General features: G+C 36.7%; 1 protein-coding gene across 10 annotated transcripts; it reads right to left on the minus strand.

Annotated features, from left to right (window-relative positions):
* Positions 1-1554: 1554 nt before the first annotated feature.
* LOC128866341 (lysophosphatidylserine lipase ABHD12) lies at positions 1555-10232 on the minus strand. 10 transcript variants are annotated; one of them, XM_054106973.1, is made up of 9 exons: positions 10057-10232; positions 8709-8841; positions 5562-5598; positions 5201-5327; positions 3943-4507; positions 3246-3364; positions 2869-3056; positions 2286-2798; positions 1555-2183 (listed from the first exon to the last, which is right to left on the minus strand). In XM_054106973.1, the coding sequence occupies exons 5-9, from the start codon at positions 4116-4118 to the stop codon at positions 1857-1859; spliced, it is 1323 nt and encodes a 440-aa protein (XP_053962948.1). In that variant the 5' UTR covers positions 4119-4507; positions 5201-5327; positions 5562-5598; positions 8709-8841; positions 10057-10232; the 3' UTR covers positions 1555-1856. The 10 variants fall into 10 exon arrangements, with proteins under 10 accessions (XP_053962948.1, XP_053962951.1, XP_053962950.1 ...); XM_054106976.1 differs by lacking the exon at positions 8709-8841; XM_054106975.1 differs by lacking the exon at positions 5562-5598.
* Positions 10233-18709: the final 8477 nt, after the last annotated feature.

Genomic DNA, 18709 nt, shown 5'->3' on the forward strand with positions numbered 1-18709 from the left:
GCATAAAAACTGCGATTATAAGTATACACATGTTTTATGTATGAAATACAAACATTAATATTTTTAACTAATTTCTTGTTGCTGTTGACAGCTGTGAAAAAGCAAAGCGATAGCAAAAGTGCCATGGAACTTGTTTTGTTACGGCAAGCACCCTTGAACTGTCTCTGCAAAATATAGTGTGCGACCTGTAATAATTGCGGGAGTGTTATTTTTTTGAGATATGGTGCCCACATTCACCGACGTTATCGACAACTGTTTTCTTTTGGTTATATATTTACACAATACATGGGTTTGTGTTTCGTGGTAGCGACACAATGTTGCCATTGATATTTTTGTATACACATTTTTACACTCATCCGAGTTATCAGGTTTATTTGATAAATGATTTCGAAATGTACTGTATGGAAACACTGTATGTTGAGAGAGCACATTTTTACGGAAACAATACAAAATCCCACGACAACGGTTACGATACTACGGAACGGAACGGTGTGATTTTTAATTTACATGGGTCTCTCGTTAGTTTATTCGTGTCAGCTGACACGGAACGTACGTTTACGTTGGCGAGTGTGAGCACCAATCAAAGCGAGTTCTCTGTAATTCTTGAGTACCAATAGCGTTATGTTTTGTCTGAAATTTCTGCCACAATACCAACGTCACGCGTTTTGTCAGTAAAATAGTGGCAATGGGATGCTTATCATTGCTAATCAAGCGCAATATACAATTTTACATTGCGGAGTTAAAATGGAAGAGGAAAATTAAGTATTTTTAAATACTATTTTGATGTTTAAAATTGTTTTTTTTAATGGTTTTAGGGTAAAAATAAATTCAAATGAGTCGCAGTTATTGATCGAAGTTTGCGTATTTTCAAACATCGAGCTGACAAACTATGAAATGACAGCTATTGTGAAGACACTGATGGCATAACATAAATTGCATAAGACAGATGTCTTAACAGTGGAATTCGCAGTCTCCACCTTACATTTGGGGCAAACGAAATACAGCTGCTCTAGGACAACTCGAGAATATATGAAATTTAGTTGGTCATATCGAATGAGACACCATTTCTCAAATTAGATATCTCAGTTGTGGAAAATGTCGGAAAACAACATAGATACCTCTCATATAGTTTTGTGAATTATTTCATGTTTTGAGAAAAATACATTACTCTAATATATTAAGATGTGGTATAAACCCCATTAGGTACCTATACCCCTCCTCTTTCCTAGCCTTCTTATCTCCCTTATATTATTATCACAAAGGACGAATTTTTGATTTTCGTCCAAGTGTACCCTCTGTATAGGCAACCATTTCAACCTAACATAAAAAACTTTAAATAGATATCAGTTCATTGGAAAAATGTTCAACGACTATTATCACCAGGTTCAAATCCTTTCTTTTGGGAGTTAATCTTGTTATATTTTTAGCATATTTAGAATTTTTTTTAGTTTAAAATATGATGGTGCTGCTAATAAAACCTTGTACATATTCATATATTTTTATATGCGTTTTTGCGAAGCTTTGACTACAGTCCAAGCAAATAAATAACGATAGTTATACCTAAAGCGTTTATTTCTTCCAAAAATTTTAAAATCAGAAAATACCTTCGAGTTACACGATGAGCTTAGTTTTGTGTAGGCCACAAATAACCTGTTTCGGTAATAATACTAATTAACTTAAAATGTTTGTATATGAAAAAATAAGTAGTTACTTTTACATGATTTTTAGTTTAGAACAGATTAAAAATGTACGAATTAGACGTTTGCACTTTGTGTGTGGTGATATTTAAGCCCAATCAGTGCATATTATGGGAAAATACCAGAGTCCTTTGAGTCGGGCATTTCTTCAATTTAATTTCAGAAGTCGTCGTTGCGATAAGTGTCGATAAATTTTTGAACCAGATGCGGTAGTTGGAGTGCGCGACACAGAAACTTATGTCCGTAACCCGCATCGCCGTTGAAACGATGGAACTCAACAGGACCCCATGTTTTGCCACGCGTATCCAGTGCTGTTCGATAAAGTTTGTACCCTAGCTCGAATGGTACAACATAGTCATCTTCGGCATGAAGTATCATTACCGGCTGGCGAAATTCGGCAATGTGCCGATCCGACTCAAACCGCAATGAGTTCGAATACATTGGACGCGAAATGGTCAAATCAAACCAAGGCAGGTCTTTGAATGGCTAGCATAAGAAACAGTAATAATAAATTTTAAATATTTATATTGTATATGTATGTATGTATATTGGGCTATACACAAAACAAATTTATAATTTTGTTCTTACCCGTGCGAAGGGATGTAATCTTATTTCGTCACGTATATTCGTGAAAGGCGCCTCTAACACCACCCCACGTGGTAGCTTCATTTTAAAATTCAAACTCAACTCTGCACACAGATGGCAAGCCACGCCGGTACCAAGAGAATGCCCCCAAATAAAAATCGGATTCGTTGTCATATTCCTAATATATTCATACACGGCTAGCCCATCACGCACAATACCCTCTTCGGTGGGCGAAACCGGATCAGAATCACCATAACCACGATAATCTAACGACAATACGTGATAACCAAGTTTACGCAGCACCTGGTACATTTCCACGCGATGACCCGAACCACGAGACGCAGTATTGCCATGCAGGTAAAGAACTATGGTACCGGGCAATTTAAGCATGCGCTCATAAAAGAGCTGCTCATTCTCGACATTCACCTCAGGGAATTCCGATTCAAGAACGGGCACCAATTGCTCTATTTCTTCGTCTAGCTCAAGTGTGGCGTTCTGCAATTCCTCGTGCGTATGCTGTACGAAAGTAAGAAACGGTAATTAAAATACATACTCTTCCGTATGTGTGATTATAACATCAACCTACCGTATCAATTTTCAGTTCTTTAGCAAAACGCTTCACTAAGTGCAAGGGCAGCACATGCCAGACACCGATGCGTACTCCATCATGGCGTTCCTCAGCATCTGGATCAAGTACACTCAGATGTAGATTCCTGGTGCCAAAGAGTCCTACACTGGCCGGATTCGATAGATCGAGATCTTTCGGGTATGTGACTGTAAACGAGAAGATTTTGTTTTCAAAAAATATATACTAAATACTGATTTAGGATATTCACAACGCATACGATACGGTATCTATTGAAAATGCTTCATTTTTCAGAACTGTATTCAACTTTGCCATTTTATATTCGTATGCGTTACAAATATCTCAATTAATTTGAAGTGAGTTTTTTAAATACTTACTAAATGTTAGAAACAGAATGCCTTTTTGCAGTGTTATAGAATAACGAAATACTATTGGGAATCCAACAAATATTATGAGGAAAACAAGCATACATAATTGTACTACGGCAAGTGATATTCTATGAAAGAAACAAGAGAAGATAGTATCTAATAAGAATTTTCGATTTACAAACGTTTTCTTGAAGGTATATATTTATTGAAACCACAATTAAACCAAAAATTAATACAAAAGCTTATTAAGATAAAGGAAAAAAGTTAATCGTAATTCAGAAAGGAATCGAATATATCTTAGTGAAAATATGTAGATATGCTCAATATGTAATTACACAAAAATAATAAATACGCAAAAGAAGCAATAATGGGAAATGAGTTTCATTACTTAACTTTAAATCAACGTGCTTGTTCTTCATTTATTTAAACTGGGTAGAAAAAGACAAAATATGGAAATTAAAGAAAAGACAAATGGAACACGCAACAATTTTGCAAAGAAAAAAACAAAAAAGATATTCAAGAAAACCGTATTTGCAGATAAGAAAACACACGCGGGGAGATCAGTTTGGTAATTTTTATCTTATTTTAGTATTCGAAAAGTGAAGGAAAAGCACAGAAGAACTATTACTTGCGACAGTGTATGTATATTACAGTTACTATTTAGAATTATTAATATAAGTATCATACATAGAATTAGCGTACTTACATCCCAGCCAGCCAAATTAATATGAATGCTCCCGGAATGACTGAAGCACGAAATATTACATTTAAGAATTTATATGTTTCATACATTGCATATAAATTTGGATAACTTTGTGTATTATAAAATGAATTTACTGCAGGAGCCTCAGTCAATGATTGATAATTGCTGACATATGGCATTAAATTTCGCAGATTGCGGGAATGATGCTACAGAAAATTAACATTTAACTCGAGGAAAGATTAGAGTAAGTGGCGCAAACCAATAAGTGGTTGCAATGTCACACAAAATAAACCAAAAGTTCTGGAGTGGGTAGTTTGGGAATTGCTGCAGGTGCGCCTAGGCTAGTCAACTATGTGAGCGATATTAAATAAACATATGTTATAGATTTGTTATACACGCCAAATGCAATACTGGTGATTATTTGATGGAAGAGTTAGGGATTTAAGTTTCTTTCTTTTTCAAATCGTTCTATGTTGTTTAATTTCTTGTTCTTTATTTTATGGTAAGGACATTTGTGTGTTTGACTTGTGAGTGCAGGCGATTTCAATGTGCCTGCCAGCAATTTTTACTATTCGGATGAATACAACATGGAAGAGAGAAGAAAAAATAGATGTTTTATTAGCATTCACTATAAAGGTCGTAGAACAAAAAATATTTAAGAAACATATAAGAATGGAAAACTACAGCACTGCAATAGCGTAAAATACTCCAACAGTGTTTCAATTATCTTATTTCAACAATACCAAGCGTAAAAAAGCTAAGTAACTCAAACCAATTAGACAATTATGCTTGCACATAAAACCTGAAAACCAAGAAATACAAAATACTAAAATTTCATGCGCTCCAAAATACGAGTGGAAATGTCGTCTTCGTTTAAATTAATAATAAAGTGTTCTCCGAACGACAAACAATACAAAGTTCGTAACTACTAACATCTTTTGAAACGTGAAATCCCTTTTGCTTTGGATTCTACTCCTTAAAACTTTTATTTAAATACTTTGCTTTGTCTATAGGTATGTCTGTAAGGTTTTGACTGTCAGATTTTCAATTACATAGTCTTAGAAGACGGTAAAAACATTATTAGGTGATAGCTCATTTACATTTATTTATGAATTGTCTGTTTAATATCTTGATATTTCGAAGTTTTATGTGGCAAGCCAAAGTTCGAATCAAATTTCATTATTTGCTTTATTGTTAGTCTTCTAGCAGATACATCAATATACCTTAGAGTTAGTAAATTGAGAGATTATATTTGATATACCTGCGATGAAGCATTTCTCATTCACTGTATATTAACCAAACTGTGCTAAATCCAAATTAGAACAAAAGTAAAAACAATTTAAGTATTTCAATTTAAATTAAGATATGAAAGGGGCCCAAATTTAGTTCTGCAAAATACAAAATTTAGATGAATTTTAATTGTTACTGATTAAGCAATAAAACCGTTAATAATAGCGCGAAAAACATTTAAATACTTTTAATTAAAGATCTCACTCTTATCTAACGACAATGATTAGTAGCTGCATATAAATAAATAATATAATACACTTTGGCCAACTAAGGCACTCGCTTGCATGAGTCACTGTGGAATATACTCGTATAACAAAGATTGTGGCAATCACCTTTTAAAGAATTTCCCTCTACGCTTTAAAAACATAACTAGAAATAGAAAAAAAAAATGCAGAATAAATTTGTGAGTTAATGGTTTTTTGAATTGTAAAATATTGGGAGTTATTCAGTATTTAAAGCTATTTCTATTTAACACTATAAAAGCGAGAGTAAGAGATTTTAAAGAGAGAATTAATTGTTTTTTTTTTTGTTTTGTTTTTAATGTAGTCGGGGCACAACTATGTATTGTGTTGTTCGCTTGTCGGTGACAATGAACTCCAGCACAATAATGTGATAACTGTTGGAAAACCTCTCGCCTTTAGTCGCATTTTTGTTAACTTTTATATCCATTATGTAAATCATTTCGGTACTCGTGTTTTGCATTAAACTAGTTTGTATAATATAGTTGTTATACTATGATTATATTTAGCTCTATTCAGATACTTAGATACCCATGTTCCTTTTAATTGAAATAATAAATACCTAGGAGCCCCTCAAATTAAATAAGTCACGCAAACGAAAAGTTTAAAAAGTAGTTCACAAAATTGATTCGGGATTTTGAAGCAAATAAACAATTTTCATTTCGAATACTTTAAGGAGCTGTTCTTTATATGCGATTTTACTATACAAATTACACTTTTTCCGAAGGGTCCATACGATTTACCAAGTAACAGTTGAGAATACATATCGCAACGATTTGGCAAAAATTTCTGCCGAGATCAAGCGCGGCTTAGTAAAAAAATTATTGTAACTTCCGACACTATACAATTATACATTCATATGAACGCGATTGAAAGTGAAACGAGCCGTGTTTACTGTTAAAAACAATAAGTAAAAAGATTCAATCACAGGCAACTTGAATTCTCTTCCGTTTATACGATCGCAAAAGTAGCGCACACAAACTAAAAAAAAGAGTCAAATAACACCGCCATTTCAATCATAGTACAAGTAAAATGATTTATTGAAAAAATTCACACTACAACAAAGAATTAATAGGAGTGACACTGCGAATTCTAAATCAGCGAACACCTTTAAATAACATACTGGTTGGTCGGCGGACTCAGTCCAGTAAAGTCAAATGAGTTACTTTTGAGCAACATGCTGGAATGTCTGCGAAATTTAATGGTATGCTTAAAAGTGTACACATACATACAAATTAATATCGAAGGGAACTCAAACTATGCCATTATGAGCCAAAAGTCGCACTATATTTAATTGTTGCTTTTGTTACAAATTAATAGATATTCATTTACACTTCAAAATTGGCTTTAAATTCGAGACAAGTGTTTTTCGACAAATTTGCATTAGGAGAGCTCGAGACAAACGTGTGCTCAGCACTGGAGACCATTTCTGACTTGCGAGTAAACTTATTCGTCAAACGCTCTAGCTAGTCGCTTATATCAGCTAAAAGCCAGTTAGCTGTGAAATTCGAGAGCCACAATGTTTGTGAATGGAAATGTACTCTTTTATATTCGCTCAGCCATTATCACTACAAGCACTCGAGATAGAAAGAAAATGTATATAACTTTTTACATACGTATATGTATGTATTATTTAGCAATGACACTTTATTATTCTGATAGGCTGATTCAGAAATATTTTTTGCCGGTGTATGGCAAATTTTAAAGTGAAAAACGGATTTGACATTGATAAAATAGGAGAACCTATGGGCATTTGTACATATATAAGTATGTACATACGTACATCTATTATCTCCATACCTTTGCCTATGAAGTATGGGCGGCGAAATCGAATGGGTTTGTGCGTGACTACTATTCGGTAAGGCCCGGATTTGAAACGCTGTATGGACATTAGGAAAATTTGTTTTCTAATAGCAGCCGTCCGTCGACAGGTAATGGCGAATCTCCGGGTGTATTTCTGCCATGGAAATGCTTTTCATAAAAAAACTGTCTGACGTTCGGAGGTGGTATGAAACTGAAGTTAGAACAACCTTAGGAGGATGTACTATATGTGCCAATTACATATATACATATGTGCATCTCTGTTGAAAATAATAGCTATTAGAAATATAGCTATTAATATTAACTTTTTTTTTTTTAATTTAATTTGGTTTTGTGTTTTTATAAAAAATAGTGCATTTTACAACAAAACCCATCTAATTTAAAGCTCCAACTTTATACAATATTCCCAAAAATTGAACAAATTTCAAGGATTGAGATACAATTTTCTTCTTTTCTGGATCTTTACAAAACTTTATGGTTAAACGGTTTTATAAATACATAATATATTATTTTAGAATAATATAAAAATGAGAAACGCAATTAACATTGAAAGAAGTATTCGTAATAAAAACTTGTGTACACAGTATATCAAGGATCACTTTTCGATGTTAATGAGAAATTTATGTGAAAATATAATAGCAAACTGGTTATATTTTAAGGGGTTATACGCAGTTATGACTTTCAAAAAAATCGATTTTTTTTATTGCATTTTTGTAATGTACATATATTCAAAAGTATACGCACGAAATTTGAAGTAGATCTAAGCAATACTTTCGGAGTTATACCTAAATATGTAGAGATGCCTCGGCACGTTTTAAGGTAGGTATTGAAACTTTAAACGTGTTTTTTTCAAAACGGCATTTTTCAAGTCGGTGTACACGATATCTCGAAAACGGCTTGTTTGATCGGTCAACCGTTTTAACTCAATCTTTAAAGATACATTTTCTAGTAATTAATCGTTCCTTTTGTAAATCTGATTCTTATTTTCCATTTTTAAATCAATTTACGGCCAAATTTTAACGTAAAAATCGAAATCATTTCTTTTAAAAGCTGCCATTTTGTGAAAATTCACTATTTTGATTAGCCGAACGATTAATTACTAGATAATCTAATATATTAACAAAATTTGTTTGGTTTTTTGATTTCAGATAATCCAATCCTGAGTTACGATGTACACCGTAAATCGTCTTTTTTTAAAGGAGGTTCCAGAAATCGCCTGCAGCGCGCTCTATAATCAACATTTTCATAAATAAAAAATTTTGTTACGTTATTGAAGGATGCTTTTATAACCGCCAAAAATTTTCAAATTAAAATATTCTGAAGTTTCTTCAGGATAACTCCTTGACAACCCGTCTTTTATTTGCTTCATAACTGCGTATAACCCCTTAATTGAAATAGTAACTAGTATAGTTATATTACCTAACGGTGGATAAAATTTGCAGGTCCGGCCAGCAGCTTTTTAATGTCAAACAGCAACCAAGATACCGAATTGATTATATATGTAGTATAACACAAATTTACTTATTTTTGCACTTTTTTAAAGGTGTCTTATCTAAAAACAAAAGCATTAAAAAGTGAATTAAACATTACGTGGATAAAATGAAATGAAAATATTTATACATCTCGTAATACGTACGTATAATAGCCCCAAAATATGAAATTCTCATATAAATCAATCTGTACAATTGTAAAAATGCGTGTGAAACACAAACATTTACTTGAAGAAAAATTTTCTCCACAACAACGTATTTGATCATTGTGCAGAGAACATTTTTAATAAAAAAAAAACGCGCGATTCGCCTACCATATATGTTTCTTATATAAAACAATATTTTAATATACAGTGAAAATGTGTAACCTCTAAAATTAACTAAAAAATTATCGAATGTCGAGCTGCAGTGAGTGGTAATTCCCAGGCATTTCTTATATTTCTTTTTTTATTTTCGCCGCCCATTTTGTGTTTACATTTTAGTAATAGAAATATTTAAATAATTAACAAATTTTTCTGAAAATATAATGAATGCAGTTAGTGTTTAAGTTGTGCAATACGGCAATTTCGTGGGTATATAATGACGCTCACAACCTTAAGTGGGCCTTTGGTCGAGCTTCTACTATTTGTGGAGTATGTTTCAATGTTAATCCACAAATGGAGGAACCTGCAGTTTTAAGCCAACTCCGAACGGGAAACGGTTATTTATGAGGAGCTTTTTCATGGTTGGAATACACTCGGAAGTTTGTGTGGTTACCTGCTAAAGGGTATCGATTTGAGCAATTAGTGATACAAAATACAAAATTAATGGAATCGTTTTTTGTTAGTAAATTTTTAACGGTTTTAAAGAACATTAATATTGGAACTGAAACGCGTTACATTTTTGATATATTTGGACACCCGGGCTTTAAACTAGACAATTACCCTAATAAAACAAAGTGAACTTTTATTGAAAAGTAGAATAAATATATAAGAACATATTATAAAACTAAATCTGCCCCTTCATATACTCATATTCTGGAGAAATGCTGTATGATTTGTGTCGGTAGCAAATGCCTAAAAAATAACAAAAATTAATTGCATGTATTAAGCTCATGGCACGATATTGCATGCACCAGAGCTTGAAAATAACCAGAAAATACGTACGTCAAGATAAGCAAGAATTTCAAAGAAGTCATAAAAATTGTATAAGTAAACAATTTTTCTCAAACATTTTGGAAACCACTATTGATTTTTTAATTATGTATTAGGCCTTTAATTACCTAAAGAGATACTTACATCGTCGAAAGTATTTGTATTTACATTTTCTTTTCGCTTTTTTGCTACAATTTAGTATGTAACTGTTAATTTTTGCAGATTTTCTAATTAAAATATACAAATAGAATTTTTCAATGCTGAAAAATTTTCGCAAAAGCACACAAGTCTTATTTAATTCTTTTGCCAGCTGTCAAATATGAGGGTTGCTCAGTTCAATAGATTAAGTAGTGTTGTGTAAGGCCAAAAACCAAATTAGTATATTATAACTCACGAATGGCATTTCCAATCAATTAGCAATGTACATAGAATAAAAGCGAATGGCGAATTCATTAAATTTGCTGACACTAGAGCAGCTGATGTTGTTGTTGTTGTAGCAGTATCTTCGCCCTGTCAGTGTGGTGTAATTACAGGTCGTCTTCGTCTAGCTCATCTAACGGTAGGCCCAGGGGTTGGGTCCAGAGGGGGAGGGGTGTTAGATGAGTGGGTTTGTTGGGGCATGTGAAAAGGTGGTTAGTGTCGTGCGGGGTGCCTTCACATGCTGGACATATGTTTAGTATGTCGGGGTCGATTCTGGATAGGTAGGAGTTTAACCTGCTACAGTATCCGGAACGTAATTGTGCCAAGGTTACGCGGGATTCTCGGGGAAGCTGGAGCTGTTCGTCTGCGATGGGTGGTGGTTGGACTCCGATAACGGCATTCGGGGGTCGGGAGCTTAAGAAGGTGGTAAGGGTATCCCGATGGATGTCGTTAATGGCCTGTCTGTATACTGTCTGATCCTGGAGTGGTCTGTCTGTTTTGACCAGGATCTCGTCCACGTAGTTGAGGAAGTGTCTTCTGAAGTGCCTGGGAGGTGGCTCAGGCTCGAGCAGGTGTCTGCATGGGTGAGGCCTACGGTGACACCCTAGCAGAAACTGCTTGCCGAGCATTTTGTTGTGCTCCTTAACAGGGAGCATGTTAGCCTCGTCGTGTATTGTTGTTGAATTGGGGACATCAGGAGACATCCTGTCGCGGTCCTAATGGCAGTATTCTGGCAGGTCTGGAGCTTCGTCCACTGCGTATCACTGGTTCCAGGCGACCAGACCGGCGCGGCATAGTTAAGAAACGGTCGGCCTATTGCTTTGAAAGTCGACAGCAACATTTCTTTGTCTTTGCCCCAAGTCCTGCCGGCGAGCGACTTGAGGACCTTGTTGCGTTTCTGTACTCTCGTTTCAATAGCGGTTGTGTGCGCGGAGAAGGAGAGCAAGCTGTCAAAGGTGACTCCCAAAATTCTGGGGTTATTAACCGTCGATATTGGGGTATCATCGACGTGCACCTGAAGTTGCAGCTTGACCTCCTTTGTCCAGGTGGTAAAGAGGGTCGCCGTGGATTTAGTGGGAGAAAGTTTGAAGAAGCGAGAAAGGCGGGCGGGGTAGTCGTTTATTTTAGAGCACAGGCCATCAATGTCATTGCCCGACGCCATTATCGTACAGTCGTCGGCGTATGAGACCAGTGAGACGCCCTCTGGTGGCTGGGGGAGTTTCGAAATATAGAAATTAAAAAGCAAGGGTGAAAGGACACCACCCTGCGGTACTCCTTGCTTTATGTTTCTCTGTTTGGAGGTTTGGTCTCGAAATATCACCGACGAGTGACGACCACTCAGGTAGTTCGCGGTCCACCTCTTCAGCCCTGGCGGGAGTGTTGACTGTAAAATGTCATCTAGTAGCGTGGCGTGGCTGACTGTATCGAAAGCCTTTTGTAAGTCCAACGCTACTAGGACAGTTCTCTCGCAGGGGCGGTTTTGGTTTAGTCCGCGGTTTACCTGGGTATTTATGACGGTGAGTGCCGTGGTGGTGCTCTGCACTCTACGGAAACCATGCTGGTGTGGGGCTGGAGTCAGGTGTTCTGTGAGGAGTGGGAGTAGAAGGGCTTCAAGTGTGTTCACTACTGGGAAAAGGAGAGTTATCGGACGATAAGACTCCCCTTGGTTGGCGGGTTTCCCAGGCTTCAGTAGTGGGACCACTCTCCATAATTGCCACTTATCAGGAATGATGAGAGTGGCCATGGACAGATTGAAGACCTTAGTGAGATATTCTACTCCCAATGGACCCAGTTTTTTCCAAGAATGATAGAAAGAAGATTGCGCCCATCAGAGCGTACGTGACGTCACGTTTGCTGAGTTGTGCAGTATTGCCAACCATTTGCTCTTCGCAATAAATTTAGTGCTTTTTTATACCCAAAATGCAAAAATTTTTAAGTTTCGTGTTTTTTTTTTATAATAAAGCTACCGAAACTTTAAGTTAAAAAACAAACTATGTTATTAAACCAAAAAAGTTTAAAAAAGGTCACTCTGAGAAGATTTTAGTGCTAATGAAAATTTTTTTACTCTTATAAAATTTGATAATTTGAAAATGCAAATTTAATTTTTGGCTCCATTTAAGGTTATGCAAAAATATTAAATGCCCCTCTCTCAACTCTTCTTAAGATTGAAAACCTTTTTACACATTTTAAAAAGCCTTTGAATTTATTGAATGCGAATTAAAACCATAGAGGTGTAATCGTTTCTTCCGGTCATCAATTCTTAGTGAGACATAGGACATTAAGAGTTATATTCATTGTAAAAATAAACAAGAAAATACCAGAAAATACTAAAGAAAGCATACTGACATTTTTACTAAAAGAGTACCTTATCTTGTTACATAACTTCAAATATTGCAAAAAAGTCGTTCCCTTAACAAAAGAGTCTCGCTTAACAAAAAAACCTCATAAATTAAATTGTACATAAGCATAACACATTTATTATAAAAAAAACGCACATTTTAAAGACAATTTGTCACGCATACAAAGTTCTTTAAGTGGTTCAATAAACATTTGCTCGGTTATTTTCTTTGAATGGGCATTTTAGTGCGTTTTTATATCCAAAGCTAGACAACACTGCAGTAGCGACAGAGAGATTTGACTGCCGAAAGCAGAAGAACACCAACAACACCTGCAATCGCGGGCAATGCCACCAGATGTTAAAAAAAAGTAAAGCTAAATAAAACTGAGTGAATTATTTAAATACTTATTAAAAAATGTATATTTTACAAAATTATAAACATGACATTTTAATTAGAACAGCTAGAAAAATGTCATGAAGAAAGAACTAAAACTCCGAGACAGGGACCTTACGGTGGACCAGAGCTTGCTCACACCAGAGGTGAAGTTACAGGACTTCAGATGCTCTACCCATTTGGTCCGCTTATGTTGGGTGACCAGTTGCCGGATCTCCGAATTGAGATCCTTTATTCGAGGATCCCCGGGATCGGCCTGGCGTGGACGGTCACGCTCGTTTGCCAAAACGGCTGCTTCGGCTGGGAAATTGGGACGTAATTCCCGGATCCGTCCAGCGGGTATGAAGCGAGCTGCGGCGGCTGTGATCGCCTTGCGGAATGCGCGTTCGCCTGCGCGCACATCGGTGGGAGTGGGTAGGGCTGCGAAGATGTCTTCAGTAAATTCCGTGAATCTGGTCCAATCAGCTTTGTTAAAGTTGACGTATGACCGGTGATCCGCGGAAACGAAATCGGCAGGTCTCTCGATCGAGATGATAATGGGCAAGTGGTCTGATGCAAGCGATAGCATAGATCGCCAGGTTATGCTATTAATCAGACCAGCGCTAGCAATTGTTATGTCAGGCGAGCTGCTGCAATTGCCCACTACTCTGGTGGGGGCGTCGTCGTTTACAGTGCTGAACGTCGAATCGTCTATCTGCTCTACCAATAGCTGTCCCCTACGATCATTTGGCAGGCTTGAATGCCAAAGATCGTGATGCGCGTTAAAGTCACCTACTACCAATCGGTTTTCTCCCCTGATGAACGCACCAATATCGGGGAGATATCCTGCCGGGCAGCAGGTGACAGGGGGTATGTAAATATTGAATATTTCGAGCTCGGCATCGCCTGACCGGACAGCTATACCTTGACGTTCTAAGGTGCTGTCCCTGCGGTCTATGCCTTCATCAATAAGACGATACTGCCCTGAATGGTATACTATGAACGCTAGGCCACCACCGTTGTCTCGCTCGCGGTCCTTACGGTGTATATTGTAGCCATCCCTGGTAATCAGGGGGGAGCTAGCGTGCAGTTTTGTCTCCTGGACCGCAGCTATCTTGATTCCGAACCGACTCATGAAGTCGACTATCTCGTCAATCTTGCTCGTGAGTCCGTTGCAGTTCAGTTGCAAAAACTTGAAGCTTCGCGGGAGTGTCGTCGTAGTTCGGGGGGTGAGGGATGCGTGATGTTGTCTGCGTTGGTCCTGCTGTGCGTTCCGCAAAATGGGCAGTGGCCTGATGTTGTCTGATGGCCGCGCCACTGGGGGCGGTTGCGGGTGCAGAGCTCTGCAGCAGGGGGCAACGTAGTCGCGTGTCCACTCACGGGTGGTGTGCAGGCCGGAGCACCTCCGAAAATGGCACCAGCCACTGCAAGAATTGCATTGAACAGTTGTCAAGTTCCGAGGAACTACGGTCTGACCCACGGGGCAGACTGTGCGGGGGACCAAGAGCTGCTGGTTTGTCCCCGCACTGGGGTAGGAGCAGGAGGGTTGTGGGTTGGTGAGGGAGTTGTGTTGCTCTTGGGGGCTCCTTACCGTTGAGGTGTTGTTAGTGGCGGCAGTGTGATGTGCCGGCACTGAGGGCAGTGTAGCCGTAGAAGCAGGGGCGCCTGTGAGCGGGAGCAACACGTGGCCACATACCTTGTGGACCACTCCCTGTGTGTCTTAAGGCCTGAGCAGGTCTTAAGATGGCACCACCCATTGCACTGGTTACACCTAACCGAGGTGGAGTTCGGGTGGAGCCGTTTGTGGCAAATGCAGCAGTAGAATACTTCGGGTCCGGGGTTGAGTTCGACGTCAGCCCGGAAGAGAAGTATTTGGAGGAAAACTGGCTGCAATGAGTTGCTCCTGTGACGATAGATTTGGGGTAAAATACAGTACACTAGACAGGGCTAGTATAGTGGGGCGGCAGCCCTTGGTCGGGAATAAAAACCCGATTCATTCCGGTAACGTAGAACCGGCTGCCATGGGAATGCTAGAGCAGCTGATCTTGCGGTTTTGTGCCTTTATCGTCAAAGTGTCCTGCTTCTTTGTTGTTGCTTTGATTGTTGTTGATTTCATAAATACAGAAATCATCAAAATAATATTTAAAGAAATTAATTTTACACTGAAGTAAAATACTACAGCGTTCCATTGACAGTTTTCGTGCTAGAATATAAGTAGGGGGTTTTTTTTTAATTATATATTATGATCACATCGCACAATAAACTCGTGTTTATGGGTAATTTAAAGTTTAACGTTAAACACAAAATGTACCATAATTTTCTTTTAACTCGCCTTATATACATCTTTAATTTGGAATTATTGGACATGCAATTCTACTTTTTCAACCATTTAACGTCACTGTTAAAAATTGTGTTCGCATTGCTGACTGCTTTGACGGTTAACTCTCATATATACATTCGCATATCAGGCAAGGGGAAACTATTCAAGGTGATATCAGTAGAACATTTTTTTAAGTTTATTTTTGGGGTTTGTCAAAATGAGATGTTTGTAACGCGTTGCAGGATCACAAATTTGTTTGTGTTTTTGAATCTAATAATCAACTTTCTGTAAATAAATTATTCCTGACAAAGCGAATTCATTCGCCTTAGAAATAATCAGCTTACTTCGACAATCTGAAAGCCAAATGCAAAAGCAGAATAAATGTAATATTTGTTTTTGTACTACTGCTCCACCTTGAATAGAACTATAAATTATAACAATACCTCTAAATGCAATTTTTTAAATTTTTTTTCCCGATGTCGACGGGGTGGAAGTGCGTCATTTCATGTATTTTATATTTTCCACTTCCTTTCGGTTACTCTTCCTGTTTTTTTGTTTATTTATTCTTTCCCAAAGAGAAGAAGAAGAATCAAAAATATTAACGAATGGATAACACAGGCCGACAAAATTTAACCAACATTCAGACCCAGAAACCAGACTATATATTTCCGAAGGTTTATGATGCGCTGAATCCAAATCTGGCCTCAGAATTGCTCTATTAGTTTGAGTTTTCGAGATATCCTAACCTAAAAGTGCAAAAAACCCCATTTTTGCCCATATTTGAGGTTATGTAGCCTTGCAGATGTTTTCTTTCACCAAAATTAAAGGATGGCATCTTTAAATACAATCCTTCTTTTTTCAAATGGCGTTTTGTTTGCTCAAATATCATTTTTTTTCGCAGAGATATCGCATTTTGAAATTTTCATGTTTCGAAATTTTCCTACACCTGAAAATCGATTAAGATAACATAGACATGATATAGTCGCTTACTAATTTTCTTGGGTTTGAGGGCCTGAAATATATGGATTAATAGTATGTAAATTTGGAGTTTGTGGGAAAGCCTGCTTGCGGTTATGTGGGTTAGCCTGCTCGCGGTATGATAGGGGTGGTTTCTAGGGGTTAGGGCTGTGTGCGACTCGGTACCCAAAGGTTAGATAGTGTAGGGATGTGGTGAGTCAGCACACTTATGGTGTGAGACAAAATTTTAAGAAAAATAAGACTCAATTCAAGAAAATTAGTAATCGAATATATCATGTCTATGTTATCTTAATCGATTTTCAGGTGTAGGAAAATTTCGAAACATGAAAATTTCAAAATGCGATATCTCTGCGAAAAAAAATGATATTTGAGCAAACAAAACGCCATTTGAAAAAAGAAGGATTGTATTTAAAGATGCCATCCTTTAATTTTGGTGAAAGAAAACATCTGCAAGGCTACATAACCTCAAATATGGGCAAAAATGGGGTTTTTTGCACTTTTAGGTTAGGATATCTCGAAAACTCAAACTAATAAATTAATTTTAGTTATCAATCCGAATTTTGCATGGACAGAGAAGCAGATATTAGTTTAAATTATTTCGGATACTTTTCCTTGTAGACTAGTGTAATTTGCAAGAGCGGAGAGAAGAAAACATATCATGTGTTTTGTTGATAAATTTACCATTTTATGGTTTCTGACCAAGAATGATAGTGTGGGAACACAGCTGAAAGTGTCGTACGGGAACACACCCATACCTATCCTTTTTGCTGAAAATAGTGAACACCGCACGCAGTCCCTTACCGTGCACAAAAACTCAACCCCGAGAACAACTGCGTTCTTTTAATTACATATTTACACAATACATCGGTTTGGTTAGATCTACACAATGTTGCCATTGATATTTTTGCTTACACACTTTTTCACACATCCGCGTTATGAGTTAAAATTTTTCATTGATTAATAAACCAAAGCCAAAACCCAACAAGTGCAAATAGTTCATTTATCTAAAATTAACATTATTCAACAGTGTTTTTAAGCTATTTTAACAACAATTATCATTTTTCTAGCTTATTTTGTAAATGATTTCGAAATGTACTGCTTGGCAACACTGTGTGGTGAGAGAGCAATCAGCTGTTTCATAGAAAATAATTTTTTATTAATAACCATAATATTACAATACAGGCATCCGTTGCTATGCCTCGTGGAATAAAATCAAAACAACCAATCAGAAAAATATCTTCAAAATTATTTTTATTGAACTTTGCATTTGGGTCATAGTGCCCATTTACACGAGGAGACATCTGGAAGGGAAACATTTTGTTCGGGGGTGAAGGACGGCCGCGGAAGAGAGAAGGGAATTTGTCTCCTGTACTGGCGACACGCTTTGCTCTTCTTATTCGTATTTCCAATCTTAAAGCAATTTTTGACAGTTGCTTCATTTGTTTTCTTCTTTTGTGGGAGAAGGTTCTGAGTTATGTGTTGGTTTTCAAGCAAACGGAAGATAACAACGATGACAAACATCCGAACACTGCTTGGGAAATGCACGATTATTTTTGCTAGTAAAGTAGGTATAATTTAAAATATATTATGGGGCATTTTTATGTTGAACTCTAATTTTCCCCGCATTTCTAGATACTCAAGTTAATTTTAAGTTAATTATTTATGTATGAAGTATTTTTAATTTAATTTTTTTTATTCAAGTACAATAATTTATAAATATATTTAAATAAAAAAACAACAAATTATTTATTATTTAACCAGCTTGCATTTTTCATTCATATATTTAAGAAATTGTTGACGAACGTTTTCCGCTTTACATGTAAGCGCGTGTGAGAATACATCCGAACCAGACGATGCTAAAGCATTAAATGTCAAAATGTTGCCGAAAACAATTTTGCCCGTGTGGCCGCGAATGAGACATGAAAAGAGAATTTCCAGTGTCTCCCTTCCAGATGTCTCCACGTGTAAATCGGGTCATAGTTGAACAGCTTATGCGGATTATGAAGTCTAGAGTGTGCTATAAATAGTGGGAAATAGAAAAAACTAAGATTTTTTAGATTAAATTTAAGCAAATATTCGATTCTTGCAAACGACAAGACACATAAAATTAGAGTTCCTTTATAAGTTATAAGTTTTTATCTTAACTGTCTTGAATTAAACATCACAAATAAATAGTGTTAATATAAAATAAAAAGTACATGTGGGGGATCTATTCCCCCACAATAGCATAACAATTGCGCCTTCCGAATTCGCCGTGTCGTAAGAGCGGATGAATAATCAAACAAAAGGAAGGGGAATTGCTTGTTTGTGAAGAAGAAGCAATGGAAACAACCAAACACAAGAAATTATACACTCACGTACCCACACA

Source organism: Anastrepha ludens, chromosome 6, assembly GCF_028408465.1.
Source record: "Anastrepha ludens isolate Willacy chromosome 6, idAnaLude1.1, whole genome shotgun sequence".
NCBI classification, from domain to species: Eukaryota; Metazoa; Arthropoda; class Insecta; order Diptera; family Tephritidae; genus Anastrepha; species Anastrepha ludens.

Bases quoted from the DNA above. Each gene is read 5' to 3' on its own strand.
- LOC128866341 (XM_054106979.1), bottom strand. From the start codon at position 4,118: ATGCCATATGTCAGCAATTATCAATCATTGACTGAGGCTCCTGCAGTA. The intron at 3,057-3,245 runs GTAAGTATTTAA...TCTCGTTTACAG, and splicing joins CATTCTGTTTCTAACATTTA to TCACATACCCGAAAGATCTC. The intron at 2,799-2,868 runs GTAGGTTGATGT...ACTTTCGTACAG, and splicing joins AAGAACTGAAAATTGATACG to CATACGCACGAGGAATTGCA.